General features: G+C 37.4%; 1 protein-coding gene across 1 annotated transcript in view; it reads right to left on the reverse strand.

Annotated features, from left to right (window-relative positions):
* LOC106867455 (uncharacterized) overlaps positions 1–23,658 on the reverse strand; it is a 51,914-nt gene that overhangs the window by 25,134 nt on the left and 3,122 nt on the right. Inside the window, exons 3-11 of the mRNA XM_014912334.2 lie at positions 19,938–20,044; positions 18,234–18,356; positions 16,338–16,448; positions 12,602–12,684; positions 9,784–9,854; positions 7,004–7,100; positions 3,891–3,973; positions 1,245–1,377; positions 773–852 (exon numbers count right to left, since the gene is read on the reverse strand). Of these exons, the coding sequence (XP_014767820.1) occupies positions 773–852; positions 1,245–1,377; positions 3,891–3,973; positions 7,004–7,100; positions 9,784–9,854; positions 12,602–12,684; positions 16,338–16,448; positions 18,234–18,356; positions 19,938–20,044 (888 nt within the window). The remainder of the gene's footprint in view (positions 1–772; positions 853–1,244; positions 1,378–3,890; positions 3,974–7,003; positions 7,101–9,783; positions 9,855–12,601; positions 12,685–16,337; positions 16,449–18,233; positions 18,357–19,937; positions 20,045–23,658) is intronic.

The raw sequence follows: 23,658 nt of genomic DNA on the forward strand, positions 1-23,658 counted from the left end.
GAGGCTATAGTAGAAGACACTTGCCCAAGGTGCCACGCAGTGGGACTGAACCTGGAACCGTGTGGTTGGTAAGCAAGCTACTTACCACACAGCCACTCCTGTGCCTATGAGAAAGATTCGACCCTTGCGCCATAGCTCTCGACTTCTGGCACGGACGACAAGATTTGGCATTGGGCTTCTCCCGGTTCACTCGTCGTTACATAGGGAATCCTGGTTGGTTTCTTTTCCTCCGCTTAGCGATATGCTTAAGTTTGGCAGGTAGTCTCGCCTGAGTTGAGGGCAGCGTGTGAGAGTGTGCTACATTCATGAGCTGGCAACTGCTGCTGCCGCCACAGCTCCATTGGCTGGCACGAACACTCGCAATGAGATCCACAGAGTGAATGCCGACCGATGGCAGCGGCCATGGAAGGGAGGCAACAAGAGCGGTGTTGGGTGGGCAGGAAGGAAGGAAAAGCGAGGATGCGTATGAGACCAGCGAGCAAGTGGCAGATAAGAACAGACCGGGCGTCTGTCTGCTTCGTTTGTAGTCATCGTTGTCCACACGCATGCAGCCTTGCTGTTCCTCTACTACTGATGCTGCGGATGTCGGACTCTGTTACGTGTTGGCCACATGCTTCGCGGCAGGTGGTATGGTCGTTGCAGCGTTTTGCAATGATGGTCTGGCATGGCGGGTAACAAAAAAGTTAATACATTTCTTTTATATCTCTTATAATTTTATTAGAGCAAAATTAATATAGAACTTGAGAGATAATCTGTGTCAATGGCTTCTAACCTTAAAAATTCTTTCATCAAGTTCCCAAACATTGTCAGAAATTTCCTTTTGAATTCCACTGCTATCATTAAATGTGTTGTCTGTAAAATATAAAGTATAATGAAAATTAAGTAGAATACATACAACCAAGCCTATAGTATGTTGAGAAAACAAAAACAGTCATAAATCTCAGATAATGAAATGAACTTAATGCGAAGAAAAAAATAACTAAAAATTTTATTATTTAATAAGTCAACAAAATTTTGTGGGGAGGGGCATCTATCTTTTAAAATACATATCATTGTAGAACAAATTTTTAACTTAGAGGTTCAGCAAAAGGGACTGGTAGAATAAGTATCAGGCTGGGGTCATGTCATTTGACTAAAATTCTTCAAAGGCCCCAGCATAGCTGATGTATAATGACGGAAACAAAAGAAAAGATAACTTTTCTTTCAACTGCTACTTCAAAACAGTATTTGCTTTATCAACTTACTTGCCACAGATGGAACTGGAAAACATTTTGAGACTGCTGCAATGCTTTGAGAGCAATCTACTGTCACCACATTACATTGGATAATAGAGTTCATAATATCTTCAATAATAAGAGTTGTGTAACTTAAATACACCTAAATAAAGGAAGAGTGAAATAAATAGAGTAAAATATATAACAAAGAAAATACTGTATTGGAGAAAATACTTGAAAAACTTCCTAAAATTGAAATTCTAGGTCCATATCAAACAAAGGATATTGGAATAATTTAATCAGAATGAATATAGAGATCACAGATTCAAATGGTTAGCACTCTCAAATATAGATAAATCAGACGCCATCAAATACCTTACCAAAACATCGACACTAATTGCCTTAACTTCTTTGGTGATGAGAAGAGATAGGAGTCTTTGTCAAATCTGCCTACTTACAGGCCTCATTCATTTTTCATCTCCAGGCTTCTCTAAGGAACAGAGACCATGCTTGTAGAAAAAGACAGAGAAATAAGACAGCATGTCTGTGAGTCACAGGCTAGAATATGTCTGTTTGAGGTTTTGTGCCAATCAGACAATTGGCATTCCTCTGGATGTGCTCTGAAAATGTATGAGTGAGTAGCAACAGCTCCATCCAGATGTGAAAACAACATTCCATTGTGTGCTTCACCTGAAATTCGTAGAATATTAGTAATTGCATGGGAATGAAGTATTTTCTAGCCTTGAAAAGAAGGGATTGTCTTGAAGTTCTAGCTATGTTAAGGATTGTGTTTTCACCAGAAGAGATCCTGTGTAATAGTAAGGCCTAACGATAAGAGCAACTGTGAGGGCTCTAGCTGTATAGTGTTTAAGTGGGGTTGTTACAATGTTTACTTGATATGTAAAGGGCTTTTACTCTCTTATTACCGAGACGATGACACTTTTGAAGTCTCCGTTCATGGAATCATTGAGGCTCTGGGATGTAGTCTCAAGGTTGCATGTGGATGATGCATGGTTGCAAGTGAGGTCCAAAATATAGTTGGGCATATCGAATATGGAACTAAAAAGAGCTCTGTCAACATATGGTTTGATAGTACCTTCTGATAGGAAGCTAGTGATCCAGGAAATAAGAGATGAATGGAATCAATAGGAGGCATTTTTGTGATGAGATCTGTTTGCCAGGCATGGTTGAAAGCTTTGCTGATATTAAAAGGTGATGAGATTACTTTGATCAAATTTCTTGAAGTTAAGAACCAGCTGGTGGGTGACATAAAATCCAGCTCTCTTCAGAAACAATAGTGGTAACTATGAGAGAGAGAGAGAGAGAGAGAGAGAGAGAGAGAGAGAATTGAAAGACTGAAGACTTTGGTGCATATTGGGACGAACTGTAGAGTGCAATATTTGAAGGCAATGGAAAGGACATTGTTAGAAATAAGTGTTGTTGATTTGAAGTGATCACAGGTATTTGTGTACTTGAGAGGTGTACAAGGTGGTGAACTTCATGAGGTGGGAGGGGAGATAGACATGGAGTAGCTCAACCAATTATATGCAGCATGGAGTTGGATGCAAAGCAAATAACAAAGGTGGATGCTTTCTCCATAGAGGTACTACTCACAGAGCCATTGTTGTTGATAAATGGAAGAGGATTCTGCAAAGTGGTAGAGGTCCTTTTGACAAGAGACCAGACGGATTGGATACAGTTTGGGAGGCAACAAAACTTGCGAGATGTGTAAGACATGGAGAACATTTCTTATGGTTTGGATAGAAGATAAGGATTGAAAAGATTGTGTTGTAAAGATGAAAAGGATGTGGTGTTTGTATGTGAATAAGGAGTGATGATTGAGATACAGGATTGGAATGCAGTGAGTTTAGTCCTGGTTTTTGGCATCATAAAGAAGTATGAAAGTGTGATGTTACATGGACAGGTCATAGTAATCTTCTGCTAGAAGCCTTATGTAAATGTTTACAACAGAACAAACTGCTGTAAAGGCAACCCTGGTGGTATTACACAAGGTGGTGGTATAACAGGCAATATGTTTCTACCATAAATGAAGAAAGGAAACCAATACATTAAAACAATATTAGAAGAATAAAGTGTCTAAAAGAGTGATATAGCTTTTGCAACAGCAGATGATGATGATGGTAAAATACAGGATTACAAAGTGTGTAATGTGGTAATGGTAACAATGGAGATGCAATGTATAAGTAGTCGCCAGTCACTTATGATGTCAGTGCAATGATGTTGCTATCATATTGTATGAGAAAAGAATATTAAATGGAATTTTTTTTCTTTGAACCAACCAATGTCCAGAGAGTAATCAATGTAAAATGAACTTTTGTTGCATTTTTATAAAAAGAGTAAGACTACGTTGAGTATGTAAAGGAGTATTTATACAATCTACCAAAATTAGAATGTATGTCACTCGGCTATATTAGGCCTGAACAGAATCTATACACTTAAAACTGCAATAATTCAATTGCTGATCCCATCTGCTTATTAATTAGGGCTTTAAGATGAAATAAGCTTCTCAACAAATTAAGGTTTCAAGCACACAATAGTTTGTCATAAGCCATGTCACATAACAAAATATTTTTTATGCCCAAAACAAAATCTCAAAAATTCTAATTCCCCCAACACTTAACTCATTTGATAATGCAAAAAAAAAAAAAAAATTACCTGAAATGATAGAGTTTTCACTTTAAGGGTTGAAGGATGAAAATTTAGAAATACTTGATTTTGTTGAAAACGTGTTGGATATCCTGGAATGAAAAATCAAGAAAATCTTTAATATGAAGAATAGTAATAGAAGATATGAAGGACAAAATAAGCTTCCTACTAAGATAACAAGTATAAAGGGAGTGAAAATTAAAAGGAGCAGAACCCTTACACACAAAATTCAACTGTTATAAAGACTCTAATCAATACACCCAGCAGCCCTTCTTTTACCATGTGCTATCATCATAACTTCTGCTTTTATACACAGACTTTTAACCTGCCATAATATTTCCTAAACCTTCCTCTCTTTCAAATTATGTTAAACATCTTTGTAATTATTTGGTCAGAAACTCATTTACCTCCAACCATACCCAGCCTGGAACCTTCAAATGCTTCAAGTCATACCTGTAGTTTTACTAGCCAAAAACACTAGCTGAAAATCCCATCTTTTCATCATCATCATCATTTAACAACTGTAGTCCGTGCTGGCATGGGTTGGACGGTTTGACTGGGCTGGCATGAAGGAAGGCTACACCAGACTCCAATCTGATTTGGCATGGTTTTCTACCAGTACAGGTGCCAATTTGCATGACACCACCATCTACCATGACTGCGATTTTGGTTGGCTTGATGGGTCTTCTCAAGCACAACATAATGCCAGAGGTCTTGGTCATTGCTTCCGTGAGGTCCAACAATCGAAAGGAACTCAGCCACTTTACCTCTGTGAAGCCCAAGGCTCGAAAGGAACTCATCCACCTTGCCTCCATGAGGCCCAAGGCTTGAAAGGGACTCAGCCACTTTGCCTCCATGAGGCAAGACGTTCAAAGGTTGATTTTTTTCTTTACGTGCCACCAGTATGGGTGCACTTGGCTTGACAGGTTCTCTTAAGTAGAGCACATCGCCAAAGATTTCAGTCACTAGTCATTGCCTCTGTGAGGTTCAAAGTTCAAAGTTTATGCTTCACAGTCTCATCCCATGTCTTCCTGGGTCTACCTCTACCACAGGTCCCCTCCAATTAAAGATCAGCACTTCTTTACACAGCTGTCCTCGTCCAAACACATCACATGACCATACCAGTGCAATCATCTCTCATGCACACCACATCTGATTCCTCTTATGCCTAACTTTGCTCTCAAGATATTTACACTGTGCTGAACATGCACACTGACATTGCCCATCCAGTGAAGCATACTAGCTTCATTGCTTTCAAGCCTACACGTTTCCTTGACTGTCATAGCCCATGTTTCACTGTCATGCAGCATAGCTGTTTGCACACAGGCATCAAACAATCTGCCTTTCACGCTGAGAGAGAGGCCCTTTGTTGCCAGGAGGGGTAGGAGCTCTCTAAACTTTGTCCAGCCTAATCTTATTTTCACAGCCATGCCCTCGGAGCATCCACCTCCATTACTAACTTGATCACCTAAATAACAGAAGCTGTCTACTACCTCTAGCTTGCCCCCCGCTTCCAGCAGTGGATGGAGTCTATTTTCTGCACATTTTCAGCATTTATTGTACTTGTGCACCTTCCATATACAAAAGCTATTTTCCCTGTTAACCTTCCTCTGATGTTGCTGCACCTTTTTACCAAAGCTTACACTGGATGCATCTTATGAAGTTTTTACCAATGCCTTTTCTACAGATCGTGCAGGGCCATGTACCTGAAGGGATTTGTGATTTGTCTGCATTCCTACTTACTAAGACTTTGGTTTTTACTAGGTTAACTCTAAGGCCCTTTGATTCTCGACCTTGCTTCCATACCTGGAACTTCTCTAGTTCAGGTAGTGATTCAGCTATAAGAGCAAGGTCATCAACATAGAGGAGCCCTCAGGGGCAGCCTGCCTCAAATTCCTCTGTTTGAATTCTTCTTTTGTTACTGACAAATTCCTCTGTTCTTGGACCAAACTCACTACATTGTTTCCATGCTCTGCAAGGTGCAAAACAACATGCTAGTTATGTGATTATTACTCAAAACATCTTAATGTGTCTAATATCAAGGGTTTTCCTCAGAATATCAATTAGCCTGGTCACACTTCAGAGTATCTTTTGCTCTCTGAAAATCATTTTCTGAGATTTCAATGTCCACAACTCTTCTTGGGTCTCTATATCCTTCTAACAGCAATACTCCTGATGCAAAAACTAAATCTTACCTTTCTGACTGGTGTACAACAGTTATTGGTATTCTTGATCATAGACACATCTAAAACATAATTGGTCTCTTTCTTACATCCAAACCCAGCCTTTACCAAACTACTATTGTTTCCTACACATCAAAATGTCTGAGCAATGAATAACCAAAGTCAGTTACGACACATTCACATACATTTAAATCTTATGCTACTTTAAGTAAGGTGACAGGGTGAGTTGATAATTTGTTATATAGGTGACTGACTAAAGAAGAGACGAGGGAAGTTGTACTGAAAGCATAGAGACCAGATTGAAAATGTTCAGGGTGCTACTACCTCTAGTGACAAGAGAATTTTCTTTCTAAGAAGTTAGAGTATTGAGTGGTGAAGAACTCAGTGTGTGTGTACATAAAATATGATTGGTATATGAGACATAAAATGAAGATCATTATCTTCATTGATGGTTAATAGATAAAGTTTCTATTAGAAAAGAAAGGAGTTCAATAGTTGCTACCACTGTTGGCAACGAAAGACTTCATTCCTCATAGATTAATATCGGTCATTTATAAATAGTGTTAAGTTGCAATGGTAACAAAAATGATTCAGAACTTCAAAAGCTGAACTTATGGACATTTAAATGTGACATGTTCAGAGAAGATGTACATATGTAAAAAGTGTTAGGTGCTTGATGAAAATGTGCATTGTGCTGAGAGTAGAAAATGCCCAGAGCAGAGAAGACTAAGGAAAACATGGAAGGTGGTAGTGAAAACAGATATTGGGATGTTGGGCCTCATCGATGAAATGAGTGGGTGGTAATATGCTGGACATATGCTTGGGGAAGATAGATATCAAATCAATGAAGATAATGATGATACTATAATCAGACAGTCTGACAATAGTTAAATAACTGTTTTATTTCATTAATATTTTAGAAAATATATTGATCATTACCCCTTGATGTTGAAAGAAGATACTGGTTTCCTTCACTACTGTTAGCTTCACAGTAAACTTGCACTGGAGAACCAAGTTCTTTAACTGTGTATGAAATCTGTTGAGTTAAAAAAAAACATCTAAATATAAATTATATTGGGAATAACTCACACCATTAAAAAAACCCATCTTAATTACAATAATGATACTATGATTTTTAGTTTTTTACACAGATTTTCTACAGTTTTTTTTAAGGTGTTGACATAAATCGAAGCTTCCATGATCCTCACCCGAATAAGTGGATGGATGGTATGTGTCTAAGTCCTGTCTAGGTTTATAAGAATCTGAGAAGACACCAATCCATTTAGTGTCCATTTTCCCATGCAAGCATGAATTGAATAAGAATTTGAGGTAGTATTTTGTAACTGGATGTCTTTCCTGTCATCAAGTCTTACCTCTTTTCCTGGGCTACAGTGGAAGACTCTCACCCAAGGTGTCAGCAGTGAGACTGAATCTGAAACCTTGTTGTATATAAGCCATACTTCTGTCTAATGCATTTTATATATTACAAGTAATAAGAGCTTCTTTTTTTTTGTTAGACTCATAATGACTTGGAACATTTAGTGGAACCCTTTATGCATATTATCTAAGCAACATAAGTAGATTGTGAGAGTATTTCTAAGAGCCAACAACATCACCCATTGGTCCACCCCCAAGTAGCATACCATTGTTTGGTTCAAGATTGCTTCTTCATCCAGCAGGTGTCAATATCAACTAACCACTCTCTGATGGCCATATTTCTGTCTACCACTAATGACTCCTTATCTAGTAAAAGAGCTTGCTTTCTGAATCGTGAAAAGGCATATAACTGCATGCCATGAGACATACAGTGAAGTATGGGATTGATGGGCATCTTCTAGTTGCTTGAAGTCCTTGTACAAACGCCCAAGCATTTGTGTTCTGGTAAAAGCTTCTAAGTTGAAACCCTTTCAACGTGGGTCTCTCTCTAGGGTGCATAGTCATCTCTATTTCATAACTTTTATGAACTAGATTGACATGCACGGTGGGAATAGGATCAGTCAACTCATATTTGCGATGGAAAGCAAAAGGCCGAACTGGATGCAAGAATTGTTGAGAATTAGTGCAATAATATGCCAACTTCAGTGCTCAATCATCAAAATGGGAGGTATGTGAAGAGCTAAACCCACAATCTTCAATTTGTTTTTTCTGCTTACCCTAAACTCTGGTTTTGGATTTTAGTTAGTGACTGAAAGAGTATCATTGCTAATAAAAGCAGCTAAAATGGTATTCCTTCAAAGGGTCACTATTGGAGTAATGTTATTTGATGGGATGAGTAAAGCAGAGATTTGGGACTTATTCCAGGTCAAGCCACTACATCTCTACATTGAGAGATCTTAGTTCTGGTTTAGTGGACATGCAGTTAAAATGTTAGGCATCCTGGGGAAAGACTCATGGGACAGATTTTTATGGGCAAAGCCAAACAATAAGACATCTTACAAGTATACCACAAGAGAATAGTTGAATCATAACCACAGCCTTTGTTGGTCTCACTTGGAGGACCAGCCAGAGCATTTGCAGAGGGTTGCTTCTGATAGGATCATCCTGCTTTCATGACGCTGACAGGAATAAGGAGGAATGAAGATGGGAATGAATTGGTCTAGATTTACAAGAATCTGAAAAGACACATCAATCCATTGCAGGAACATTACACCTCACAAGATACAGGTTCACATCCCAACTACTACTGTTGTTGGAAGCAGATGTTAAGAAGCCCACTGATATATCAACTATCCATGTTATCAGACAAAATATGAAACTACAAACTAATACTATAGGATCTATTTCAAGTACAATGGTCAATTCTCCATAAACAATAATTAAATTGCTCCTGTATTGAGGGTAAAACTAAAGAACTCTAGAGATATATGGTGTGACTAAAGCAGGACCAAAACACTAGTTGAGTTTCTTAACATTTGGCATCTTAAAAAAAATTTTTTCACCATAAACATGTGGTACAGGTGTAAGAGTGGCTGTGTGGTAAGTAGCTTGCTTACGAACCACATGGTTCCGGGTTCAGTCCCACTGCATGGCACCTTGGGCAAGTGTCTTCTACTATAGCCTCGGGCCAACCAAAGCCTTGTGAGTGGATTTGATAGACGGAAACTGAAAGAAGCCCGTCATATATATATGTAAATGTGTCTGTATATATATATGTTTGTGTGTCTGTGTTTTCCCCCCAGCATCACTTGACAACCGATGCTGGTGTGTTTACATCCCCGTAACTTAGCGGTTCGGCCAAGAGACCGATAGAATAAGTACTAGGCTTACACAGAATAAGTCCTGGAGTCGATTTGCTCGACTAAAGGCGGTGCTCCAGCATGGCCACAGTCAACTGACTGAAACAAGTAAAGAGTAAAGAGCTAAATTTAAATCTATTTTAACTGAAAAAAAAAACTGTGAGACTTGTATATAAATTCAAATTACTATCTCACTCATGGATTTTATTTTATTAAGTTAAATGGTAAAACTAAATGAAAATATAACTATTCAATATAATGTCTGGCTAAATTTTTAGAAACTTTTGAAAAGTAGACAAGTTTATACGTTCCAGGTTTAATAAACATGGTGCTGGAACACTGACCAAGTTTAACTTCACAACCAGTTACTCTGAGCAAGAAACACACAGACACACACAAATTTATTTAAAAAAGAAATATATAATTCAATCATAAAAATACTTATTAAATCTTAAATTACCATTTATTGTAAGAAATACTTACTTCAAATGACTTGGAATTGTTAGGGACAGTCAAATTTTCTAACATTATCTGCATGGTATTCCAATCTGAAACTATTCAATGTAAACATAATTCTTATAAGAAGCCTGAAATCTTAAATCAATAGAATTAAACTATTTTGTCGGAGGATGATGCAACAAATGATGGATACACACGCAAAGCCTCTCAACCCAATAAGATGCCTTCAACAAATTTAGATACCAACTTTTTTAAATACTGTGCTGGACAATAGGAAATTTCAGTCCATTTATGAAGAGGCATTATATAATACTAGCAGATATACCTGGCGTTGCTAAGGATTTAAATGGCATAGTCTGTATATATAGTACAGTTAAGTTGAAACATGTGATATGGGGAAGTGCAGCACTTGACGACAAAACATTTGTGGAGTAAATGAAGGGCTAATTCGACTAAGCAACATGTCATGCGTCTCTTTGGAAGATTCCAGGCCTTAACCTTGTCATGGAAAAGTGGGTGGTGGGTATGTGATTTCTGAATGCACCAAAAACCTCTCAGTGGATATACTTTGTGTGGCTGTTGGCGCTGCTCTACCATGCTGAATAGTCAGCAGACATAAGAACGACATCCATGTGATAAATTAAGCCTGTGGGCGTGCTCAACAACACTACATGAGAGAAATCTACATGAAAGAAATGTGGTGGAGGAGTGGCTAAAGCTGTTAATGCAGCATTCCTGGTCAGGTGAATGCTACACTGCTCATCACTTTCTATTGCTCTTGCACCATTTTTTGATTGTCTAGTTGAAGTCTCATGTGATGATTCATTTGTTCTCCTTCTTTCCTACTTCTCTGCTACCGCTGTTTTTCGACCAATTGAGGATCTTTTCTTTGGAGACATTACGTCAAGAAATATGATGTAATAAACTAAGGTGACAATAGTATGTTAATAATGAAATGTCAAAAGAAAAGGTAAATAATATAGATATCTTAGCAAATTTTAAGAAATATATACAATGAACTGAGATATTAATTGATATCAATGGATAAGTTTTATATAGTAACATGTGTAAGCGAATTGTGCTGGCTGTGAAGGAGACAATTTCTGAGTTACCTCCTTTGTCCACAATAATCGTTTGTAACCTAGGAAAAGGTGTTTTCTTACTCCCATAGGCCCCATTATGCATTATGTGAAAAAATTTAAGTATCTAAAACCATTTCTGGAACATACATAATGTATGTTCCCAGTTTGGAGAAAATCAGTTGTTAACTTCAGAAGTTATGCAGGTTTACACACACAGTCTGAGTTTTATATATATAGACAATGAGCAGAAGAATTCTTATGGCATTTCAGTTGAAAAGAAAACAACATAAGATCTCAAGGATCTCTGACAAAAAGACTTGTCACAACTCTTTAAATGAGTTTTTTTAGAGACTATAAAATGGTAAAAATAGCAATTATTTCAAAACAGTTATTTTTCATATGTAGTCCAGGTAAGAAGGTTGAAAAATAGAATTGGTGTTGGTTTTACATTCAATTTCCCAAAAAGAATTTGCAACAGCAGTTTTCTACAAATTTCAACTTTAAATTCACAACATTAAGTTAGTTGATTTATTCTGTTTAAACTTCAACTGGATTTTATACAACTTGATATAACTAGGGTCAACAGTAATAAATGTGAAACCCAAGTTATTGTAACACCACTACTAGAGAAGTCTTCTTTGTAAGTTAGTGTCTTCTGTATTAGATGTCAGCTTGAGGTTCTCTAAACAAAAGCATGTGAAATGAATCAAGTGGATGTTTTTGTGAATGCCAGCACTAAACAGTTTTTTCCCCCCTATTTGTGCTTGGTGGAGCCTTTTCTACTCCATAAAAACGTAAGCTTCTTGAGGTAAACTTAAACATATCAGCAATGAACTGGAACTTCTATCACACCTGAGTTACTCATCTAGGTGAGCTGCCTTTAAACAACTTTATAAACAGTTACACTGTCCAACATGAGAAACAAGAAGGTCAAGCTGAGAATCTTAGGCTAACACAGGATGTAATTTGGCTCAATTGAAATAAACGGAAAGTGGTTTGACCTTTGAGGAGCAGGAAGTTGAGAGGAATTTTTTTTTTGTTTTTGTTACTATTCTCAAAGAAGATAAAACATGCCTTGATTTAAGCCTTGCTTAACAATGAGACTAATGTTTACTTTGAGATTCAGGTTTGTAGGATAAACATTATCCTAAAATCCATCAATAAATATTATTTCATAAAAATACAATTATTATTCAAAGAAATAACACTATCAACCCATTCCATGAAAATAACTTAAAATCTCATTTGCTACATATATTGGGGTTCTTATCCAGAAACAGCACAGCTTAAAAGTTGACCAAAACTACATTATGAGGAATTACTTAGTCTTAAACAGTTTATAACAAATGTAAACAAAAGTCTAACACACCTGGATTTAGTGGTGGTGGTCCCTTTTGGGACGAGCATATTACTTGAATAGTTTAATATGGATTTAAATTATAGGAAGTATGTTATTGAAAAAGATTGATCAGCTTGGATCAATGACACACTTAAGAATAGGATATCAAAATACTTATATTACACATTTGAATTTTTGACCACTTATACTCCATTATTATTTAAAAGAATCCACAACTTGAAATCAAAACAATCAAAAACTGATCTCAATCCGACACAACATCACTGAACAGTTATTCAGTCAACCAATAAAAAAAACCCTGAAGTAGTTATTACATTGTAGAAACAGTAGAATAGCTTGATATTATTTAATACGTTTTTTTAAAAATTTTTTTAAATAAATAACTTCTGAATTTTCTTACCATTCTGTTCTTGTTGACAAACTACTTGTTCAGAAACCACTTCTTGTTGACAAACCACAGTTACTGAAGAAATAGTTGATTCACTGAAAATAGACAAAGCATAAACTACATTGGAATGAACTATCCTAACTTTTTGAATAATAACAACAACGGTAACCACATAACTATAGTAACGCCGTGCGCATGCGTAGTCTCACGCACGCGTGGAATTCAACATCCAAGCTTTCCCGCTTTATTCTGTCTCTTTCTTGACTGGCCAGCGATTGAGCAAGGACGTGTCTAGCTGTCTCTCTCCATCTTTCGAACTCACGCTAGACAGCTCACATCAACATACCAACAACCATGTTCTCACAAACAGAAGGCGTCTCAACAACCAAGAGTAAAGCTGTATATTTTCCACCATAAATAAATATTGTTTGTGTTAATAGTTTGGAGTTCTGCATTCCGTTCAATTTTAATTTAATATAGGAAAGCAGGTGTACATCTAATGATGTATAACCCACTTTCCTATATAACCATTGGCATTTTTTAGATTGATACAAACATAATGCAGTATATTTTCAAATTTTTCAGGCATGACTAAAACAATACAAAGATCTTTGATAATTTAGTTGTAAAATTTCTGAGCTTTAAGTGATGTTAAAAAAACAGAAAGCAAGAAAAAAGTAAAAAGATTTAAGTATTGCTGATTTGTATTGAATCTGCTCTGCAAATATTGAACGAGGGAAAGAATGACTTCAGCTGAGTCAATGTGAGGAGTTGTAATGTTGCTTATAAAAATCTCCACTGGTGGCAGTTGTCATCAATCCCATATTGGATGAAAGCATCAGTATACTGAAATCGCTTGATGTTGCTAGTTGAGAGTGGTCTCGTATTTGTTGAAGATGCCTTATTAACAGCTATGAAGGTTGAGAGGGGGGGGGGAGAGAAAGCCCAAACTATGTATGGGGGTTAATTAAGTATGATTTATTATCTTTATATATAATATTTAGACATAACAGAATAAGACAGCAGGTTTCAGGAATATGGTGATGAAGATGGTCTTATCAGGTTTTTAAAAATCTATTTTCCTATAAGGATATGGACAGATTAGCAATAGAGCAGCTGTTCACCTACTTTAGTTTTTAATACTTTCAACACATAGAGACTTTTACTGGATCAGATGACTTTTGAATTAATTCACATTTCATCATCATCATCATTTAACGTCCACTTTCCCTGCTGGCATGGGTTGTTAGATGGTTTGACTGGAACTGTAAGCAAGAGAGCTGCATCAGGTTTCAGTCTGATTTGGCATGGTTTCTATAGTTGGATGCCCTTCCTAATGCCAACCACTCCAAGAATGTAAAGGATAGTTTTTATGTACCACTTACATGACACCGGTAATGGCTATGACTAAGATTTTCATGGATACCATTTACATGACATTGGCAATGACCACGACTATGGTTTCACTTGACTCGATGAGTCTTCTCAAGCACTGCATATTGCCAAGGTCTTGGTCATCTCTCATCACCTCCATAAGGTTCAACATTCAAAGATAAGGCTTCACCACCTTGTCCCTCACCTCCATGAGGCCCAACATTCAAAGATCATGCTACCAGCAACAGCCATGGTTACAACTTCACAGGTACCATTTACATGACACCAGCAAGTCTTCTCAAGCACAGCATATTGTCAAAGGTCTCAGTCACTAGTCATTGCACTGTGATGCTCAATATTTAAAGATCGTACTTTCACCACCTCGTCCCATATCTTCCTGGGTCTACCGCTTCCATAGGTTACCTCCAGTTAGAGATCAGCACTTCTTTACACAGCTGTTCTCATCCATATGCATCACATGACCACACCAGTGCAGTTGTCTCTCTTGTACACCACATCTAATGATTTTTATGCTCAAGTTTCCTCTCAAGACACTTATGCTCTGTTGCTCATGCACATTGACATTACACATCTAGTGAAACATGCTAGCTTTATTTCTTTTCAACATTCACATGTCTTGTGGTAACAGCCCACATTACACTGCTGTGGAAAATGGTTGATTCCACACAAGCAACATACAGTCTGCCTTTCATTTTGCAGGAGAAGCCCTTTAAATACCGAAGTATTTTATTTGTTAAATGTTAACATCTTTCACACACATTTGTCACATCATTTAGTGCCCATCTTCCATGCTGGAGTGGATTTAATGCAGGACCAGTTTAGGCACTTGCCTCCATATATGAAAATAGTGTATGATGAATTTAGTGTTCAGGTAGGTGTCCACTTAGGATCTGTCCTCAGTCCCTTCCTATTCATCATCATCCTCCTCTAAGCCATAACAGAGGAATTTCAGATTGGAAACCCATGGGAACTACTATATGCTGAGGATCTTGCATACTCTGTAACAGAATTAGAAAAACTCCAGGTGTAGAAACAGAACCTGGAATCAAAGGGTCTTAAAGTAACCAAGGTTTTTGTAAGCAGAAAATTAGACAGGACCCTTCATCCTTTCAGTAAATGGTCCTGCTCAATATGTAGGAAGGGTAAAGGCAGAATTTCTATTTGGTGTACTTAGTGCAAGCTATGGACACATGAGAAATGCAGTGGAATAGTAGGAAGGTTAACAGAGGAAGCAGAGTTTGTATGTGAAAGATGAACAGGAGTTTCAAAGACCACTGATACACAGGAAACTAATTTACTCAAAAGCCCTGATGACTCTCTGGAAGTTGTAAATAATTTTTGCTACCTAGATGACCTAATTAGCAGTGGAGGAGGATGTACAGAAAGTGTGATTGCTAGAATAAGAGAAGGGCAGAGAATGTTTAGAGAGCTTTTACTTCTATTGGCAACCAAAATTTCTTTCTCTGAGTGAAGGGACGATTGTATAATGCATATATATGAACTGTGATACTGCATGGTAGTGAGATGTGTACCTCAATGCGGAAGAGATGCAAAAGCTGATATGCTGGATGTGTGATGTTAGTGTGCTTGTGCAACAGAGCATTTAGAGAGAAGTCTGGCAAAAGAGGAATTAGATGCAGTGTGCCAGAGATGATACTGCATTGGTATGGTCACATGATGGATGAAGACAGTTATATTTAGAAGTGCCAATCACTGAAAGTGGAGAGAAGTTGTGGAAGAAGGAGACCCAGAAAGGCATGGAACAAAGTACTGAAGGCTGATTTTTAAATGCTGAGCTTTACAAAGGAAATGACAGAGGACTGAGATATGTGGCACATTGCTATACCTACAAAGGCAGGTAACATAGTCTGAGATTGTGTTACCCAAGGACTTACAAAAATACATGGGAAAGAAAAAAATTATTATTTCTAAAATAAACCTCAGAGTAAGAGGTGTCATCAACTTAATGGAACAAATAATTAGTTTTGTAATCAATTTTTGCCTTCTCAGACTTATTCCTAAAAACAACAGGATGAAAGGATGTGAGCAAGCAGTTAAGAGATGCTGAGAAATATCAGTAAAATGGAAAACAAAATAAGCATTTGAATCTTACACATACTGACAGCAGTTGACTATTTTCATTACAAAGATTGAATGTCTGACAATACTATCGTTTAACTCTACATCTACACATCATCAATGAACACAAGTTAAAGCTGAACATCAAACATACTGACCTGAGGCTGTGGGAAGGAGCAGAAGTCAGCAAAGATACCCTTCAGTTTCAGGGTGAGGATTAAAGATAAATAACTAAATAAGTTTCTTTTTTTGAAAATGAACTATCATTGTTTACCTGAACATGGCACTAATAACACCAGTTATATTTCTGGATTGGTTTCTTAAAGGAATAATGATGCTAGAGTTGCAAATATTTACAACTGGTGACTTCTTAATAACCAGCAACCTACAAATAAAATTAAAAAGAACATAAATGAACATTTTCTCATGTGTGTGTGTGTGTGTGTATAATTTAATGTAAACAATATAAAGAAACAAGCTACTAATATTTTCTTGCTTTGGATACATGGGGCTAGGCAGGTTTCATGTTCCTAGCTCTGCCTCCTGCCAAGTAGGTCTCCTTCCCCTATTCCTACCCATGCAACTTTTGTTTCTTTCAATCTGACCCTTCCATTTGCCAAATATCCTCTCTTCTCCTTTAGATGTGACTACAACTTGTAAATCTTCTCGTCCACAGCTCTTTTACTTGTTGCCAAATCCAGCCTGCATCATTTTCCTTTTTTTTTTTAGTATTCCCATTGCAACACATTTCTCTCTTCATCCAAAAAACTACCAGACCCACTATCCATTGTTATTCATCACCTCATTTACTCTGTTAAAAATGTAATTTATTGCATTAAATGTTGAGTCTGGAGCTCAATAAATATTGAAGAATCTTCTCAAAGATTAACTAATTTAGAGAACCATTTCCGAGTGTCTAATGGAACTTCCCGTTTCCAGGTCACTCCCAGTACTATCTTGCTTTTGGAAGTTTCCAACAAGCAAATGGTTTACTTTTTGCTTAGGGACATCCACAACAAAGTGTCAGTAGCTGATTGGTTTCCTTTATTTCATACCTCCCCCACACTGATAAATGTCCACACATAGACACTGGACTAGCTCCCGTGCAGGTGGCATGTAAAAAACACCTTTTTGAGAGTGGCCATTGCCAGTACTGTGTGACTGGCCCTCATGCCGGTGGTACGTAAAAGCACCCACTACACTCTCGGAGTGGTTGGCATTAGGAAGGGCATCCAGCTGTAGTAACTCTGCCAGATCAGATTGGAGCCTGGTGCAGCCTTCTGGCTTGCCAGTCCTCAGTCAAATCGTCCAACCAATGCCAGCATGGAAAGCAGACGTTAAACGATGATGATGATGATGATACATCATACATCTGTAGTAACGCCTTGTCTCATGCGCATGCGTAGTCATCAATATCCAAGTTTGGTGCCCTTATTCATTCTCTTTTCTCGCCGGCCAGCGAAGAGGTCAGACACACAAGCAGTCTGTCTCCAACATTCCAACTCTGGAGCTAGACAAATAACCACTCAACATCAATGACGGTGTCTCAGCAACCAAAGGGCGAAGTGCTGCCTATTTCCTCTGTAAATAAATATTGTTGTGTTGATGGTTCAGAATCTGCGTTACGTTGTTTCTTCAGAATTTAATGTACGGAAGCGGTGTACACCTAATGGTGTATAACCACTTTCCTATACATCTCTCCAAGCCCAACATAATATCTTGCCAATACAAATAAATATTTTTATCATAACAATCTACATTCCTATTCATCTATTATGCCAATTATTTGTACTCCACTCACCCTCTCAAACTGTTCTTTCAATGCATCATCTATATTCACTTACCACTCATAATACACTGTTAGAAACAAACCTAACTTACTCCATTTCTATTCCTCAACTGCTTTTTATGCTAGATGCTTAATACACTTATATCTTTCTGCAACAAATTTTTCTCTTTTCTATCTTTACAAAGAACAAACTGTCTGAAATACCACTCTCTTCCCTTTCTTCACAGCAAAATTAATTTATTTCGTTTCTGTAGACTGTTTGTTTTTGGTTCCATATATAAATATTCATAAACACAACACCCCCACCCCCACTTCTGTTAGCATTAAAAGTGGATATAAAACAATTTATCATCATCTAAATTTAAAAGCAATAAAGAATACCTGGGTTTGCTGAGAGATGTATCATTTAAGAACTGCGGATTAAGGCTTAAATTCCTTGATGCACCAATAGGATCAGATGTACCGAAGCATTGAACATTAACAGGCCGACCAGGACGTAGAAATCTACAAATATATTTTTTAAATATTTTCATAAAAGAGTAACTGCATTGATATATGACAACAGAAGCAACATTTCTAGATATAAACCATACTATTCACAACAATTTAGTCAAGGTTTTACATTAAAACTGATTTGTATCTTTTGCAAAATGGGTTTCTATTTTTAGTAATATTTTGTCAAACTAAATCCTTTTCTTGCAAAATATATATTACTCAAGTTTATTTTCTGTATTTTCAATAACATTTTGGATATGAAAGAAACTTATCAATGAGAAGTGAAGGCATCTTTATTGAATGCACCTTTATTCAAAATAGCATATTGTTTAGAAAAGAAAAACATTAAAAGATCTGCTCAAGTACATCCCCAACATCTCCATTACTCCACACTCAGGAGTTGATTAACAAAATATCAATGTTATTCTTTCTCTCATTTTTTGTTTTTTTAATTTTAATTAACCTTCAACTCTGCTTGCACAAAGTATTGTATCGAGGGTTCTATAGGGAAAAAAACAAAGTACCACATGAAAAAGGAGTTGATATGTTTACCATAATATCTACAAGTTTTTATAGACATATTTATTTTGTTTAGGCTGTCAAAAAAGAACCAGCTTAAAAACATAATTAACAGGTTAAAAGAAAGGATAATCTGTGAGACTGAATATGCTTTTTAAGTTAATAAACTGGATTTTGGCACCTTTTCTCTCTAGGTACAAAACAGCCATACAGAGCTGTTCTGTAATTATTGCAGGTCAACTAAAAAGCACAAGAGAATGAATATTTTATCTTTTGAAGTAAACTATAAAGAACAGATTTAAAACATGAGGCTGTAAAAGGAGAAAAGAAATTAGAAAAAACTTTAAAGTTTGTGTAACAATGCTTTCTTAAATTCCCAGTGTTCCAAGACTGTAATTTGTCTGCATCAACAAAATTTTTGCAGATATTTATTTACAATTCTTGTCTATTTTCTAAGATCAATTAATATTAGATAAATGACTTTTTGAGAAAAAAAATATTCACAGGCAACCATAGTCCAACCAGTGAATTCTATTCACATAATTTGAATTGTGTATTTTTGGAGTTAATATTTTGTTTTTCTTTCAAGTATACTGAAATCAATATCATCATCATTTAACGTCAGCTTTCCATGCTAGCATGGGTTGGCCAATTTGACTGAGGACTGGCGAACCAGATGGCTGCACCAGGCTCCAATCTGATCTGGCAGAGTTTCTACAGCTGGATGCCCTTCCTAATGCCAACCACTCAGAGTGTAGTGGGTGCTTTTACGTGTCACCGGCACGAGGTCCAGTCAGGTGGTACTGGCAATGGTTGAGTACAGGAAAAGCATCCAGCCATAAAACTCCTACCTCCATTTCCTTCCATCTAAGACAAGCTGGCATGGGAAAACATGTTAAATGAAACAAAAGTTTAGTTATTAGAAAATTCTGTTAATATATTAATTTTGTTTTTTATTTGAAATGCTAAATATTAGATACATCTTTAAATATAGATCAATATTTTCAACTACTAAAAATTATATACAAGTACATTTAAATTTTGTATTTTTAGAAGGAAAACACCACTTACTCTACTGAGACATAGCCTTCTGTGATAGGAGGGATCAAGTATAAAGGTGAGAACTGAACCAAACTAAACCCATTGGTGCTTGGATCTTGTTGACAGTAAACAGTTACCTGCAAGAGAATGATAGAACTGAAATCTAATGAATTTTAAAATATATCTTAATTTTGGTTGTTTCATTAGCATAATGAAAATGAAAAAAATTAAGCTGCTATATTAATATTTGATGAAATCATCATCATCATCGTTTAACGTCCGCTTTCCATGCTAGCATGGGTTGGACGATTTGACTGAGAACTGGTGAAACCGGACGGCTACACCAGGCTCCAATCTGATTTGGCAGTTTCTACAGCTGGATGCCCTTCCTAACGCCAACCACTCAGAGAGTGTAGTGGGTGCTTTTATGTGTCACCCACACGAAAACGGCCACGCTCGAAATGGTGTCTTTTACGTGCCACCCGCACAAGAGCCAGTCCAGGGGCACTGGCAACGATCTCGCTCGAAAACCCTACAAGGCCAGTCAGGCAGTATATATATATATATATATATATATATATATATGTCTGTACGTATTGTCGTCGTCGTTAACGTCCACTTTCCATGCTAGCATGGGTTGGACAATTTGACTGAGGACTGGTGAAACCGGACAGCTACACCAGGCTCCAATCTGATTTGGCAGAGTTTCTACAGCTGGATGCCCTTCCTAACACCAACCACTCTGTAAAATATACTTGTTTACTGGGTTTAGTTACTGGAGCCAAGCTGGAGAACTGGCTTTTCAGAGTTTTAGCTGATCACAACTCCAGCTGTCTATTTAAGGCTCTATATGGCCATGGTGCAGCCACACTTGGAATTTGCATCACCAGTCTGGAACCCCTATCTTGCTCAGAACATTGACCTCCTGGAAACTGTTCAGAGACGGGCAACCAAGCAAATACCCTCCATCAGGCATCTACCATACTCTGAAAGCCTTGCTTCCCTTCCCTGGGCATTGATACATTAAAGCTCTGACATCTGGCAACTGATTTGGTAAACAGAATTATTAACCATTGTGCCAACAACAACCTTCAACACCTTTTTGAATTCCATGTATCTAATACACGCAAGCATGCCTACAAAGTCAGAAAACAGTATAACTCCCATGACTTTCAGGAACATTTTTCACACCCAGAGATGCTGAAGAATGTAACAAATTACCTGCCTCAGTTGTAAGCTGCTGAGACATTGCAGCCAATTACACCTGATACCCCTCCTCCATGTATATGCACACCTGTATATCATGACTCATACATTGTTCACTTTCCTGACTTTTGTACATAATTCTATGTATTATACATGCACTCTTAATAATTAGTGCACCTGAGCACTATACACAATTTCATTATTATTATTTCATATTAGCAATGAAAGTAGCATTAACGTCGAGAGATAATATTTATCCCGACTTAAATGTGGATATTTTGTTAGAACAAATCTTACTGTTGATGCTTGACTGCTAGAAACAGCAGTGAGTCATCTTTGTGCCAGTGATATATAGAAAATCAGTGTCAGAACAGGTGCCGGTATTGCGATTAGCCAGTGAGAGAGTTAAATATCTATTAGTGACAGGGGCAGTATTAATGACGATAGGTAATATTCATCCCCACTTAAACATGGATGTTCTGTTAGATAACATGAGCGCCCATCATTGACGAAACCAAACGAAGGTCAAAATCGTGATCTAGCGGTTTTGGTGCTAGAGATGGCAGGGATTAATCTCCCTGCTAGCGACATAAACAAGTGTGCATTTTGCACCAAAAACCAATACGAGAGTTTCTCATATCTATCTCAGTAAAGTTTGTTAAGTGGGGATAAATAGCGTTAACCAAGTTACCAGTCTGTTTTTAGCAAATGACTGAGTTATCCAAATGCTGCTGTTCTTGGTGGAGAAGGGCTATAGACCAAAGAGATTCTCAGGAAGCTTTAGCCCATTCAGCAAATGCTTTGACAGTATATGAATTGCCTTCTGATCATTATAGAACTTGAATCAGGTATTCTCAAGCACCATACTTGAGACAGTTGACACAACTAACTCCACTTATCTAGTTGCAAGGTATTGTTGTTCCTCAGGTTTTAGATCTACTTGATGAAGATGCTCAGAATATTTCTTTCTCTTGGTCATGGATGATTGGGCCTCATGCTGACAACTTGGACAGAAACTGGCAAGCCTGAGGACTGCACCAAGCACTGCAGTCCTACAATTGGCATGGTTCCTACAATCAGATGCTCTTCCTACGGCCAACCACTTTACAGAGTGGACTGAGTGATTTTTATGTGGCACCAACAGTGAGATCAGCAGGAACCTTGCAAGACAAAACCTCTCAACTGAGGAGAGAATAGTATTGAAAGAAGTGACCTTGTGCCAGATGATTAGAGGTCCAAGTATGGCAGAGGGACAGAAACAGGTGTCTTGCTGTAGAGAAGATACATGGTTGCAGCAGTTGGAGAAAAAGAGAAAGAAAAGAGGAAGATGCATTGGAGAAGGTCATGGATGAAGGCAGAATGTTCTTAGGAAGATGAGTTGTGGCAGAAAGATTCATCAGGGACATTGTGTGCAGGTTAATTCACAAGAGTGCTAAAGGATAATGGAGATAGAGCAGAGAAGAGGCTTAAACATAAACATGCCTTTAGGGCCTTCTCAAACACAGCAAGTCATCAATCATTTCAGTCCTTTGTCATTGCTGTGAGGTTCAACATCTGAAAGTCATTTTTCACCACTTTGTCCCATGTCTTCCTGGGTCCCCCTCTTCTACAGGTTCTATCAACATTTAGCAGTTAACACTTCTTTATGTAGCTGTCCCCGTCCACATGACCACACTAGCCCAGTCTTCTCTCTTGAACACTACATCTGATGCCTCTTCAGCTCAATCTTTCCCTCAGCAACTCTATGATCAAAGGCATTCCTGCCATGACCATCCCATCTTTTTCTTGAATGTAAGGAACCCTGGACCACATTATCTGAAGCACTTTTTTTGTAGAGAGGTATGATCTGAAGGACATTTGGTGGTTATATCAAGCGGGTTGAGCAACCATGCAGAGCGTTTTTATTTTTTGTATGAATAGTAAAATTCAACAAAAAGTTTTTGTAAAATTTTAGAAAAGTTTTTGAAGCCAAAAATGAAAAAGTTACACAATAAAGAGAGAGACAAATGACTGTTTTATTCAATTGTTTATGAGTACAAATTATGAACAGAGCAGTCTTAACAGCATTATAGCCCCTCCACCCACACTCCAAGCAATGCCCTGTACACACAACCACTGCATGATTAATATTGAACCCTGCAGACTGGTAGACAAAAAAAAAAAAAAATCCATAATATTTTTAGAAGTAAATTCTCCACTTTCTCACCCAATAATTTCTACCGCCTCTATCAACAATATTTATGTAAAATAAACTTTAATGCCATCACCACACACAATGACAGAAATACCATTTTTTGTTATCTCATCAGATATTCTCTAGAAAATAGACCCAGCACTGATTTTTGTTACATTTCATATCCGAGACGTCAGAGTCGAAGGAGTAATGGGCATATATGCCATGTTTCAGCGGGTTTTGCCCCTTCATCAGCATGCATTTAATCCTTTAACCATCCTAGAACACATTGCTTAATAAAAGTTGTATATAATGGTGTGGAAGGCAAAGATCATGGACTGCACCCCCTTTGCGTTTTTTTTTTTTTTTTTT

This window comes from Octopus bimaculoides, chromosome 6, assembly GCF_001194135.2.
Source record: "Octopus bimaculoides isolate UCB-OBI-ISO-001 chromosome 6, ASM119413v2, whole genome shotgun sequence".
NCBI classification, from domain to species: Eukaryota; Metazoa; Mollusca; class Cephalopoda; order Octopoda; family Octopodidae; genus Octopus; species Octopus bimaculoides.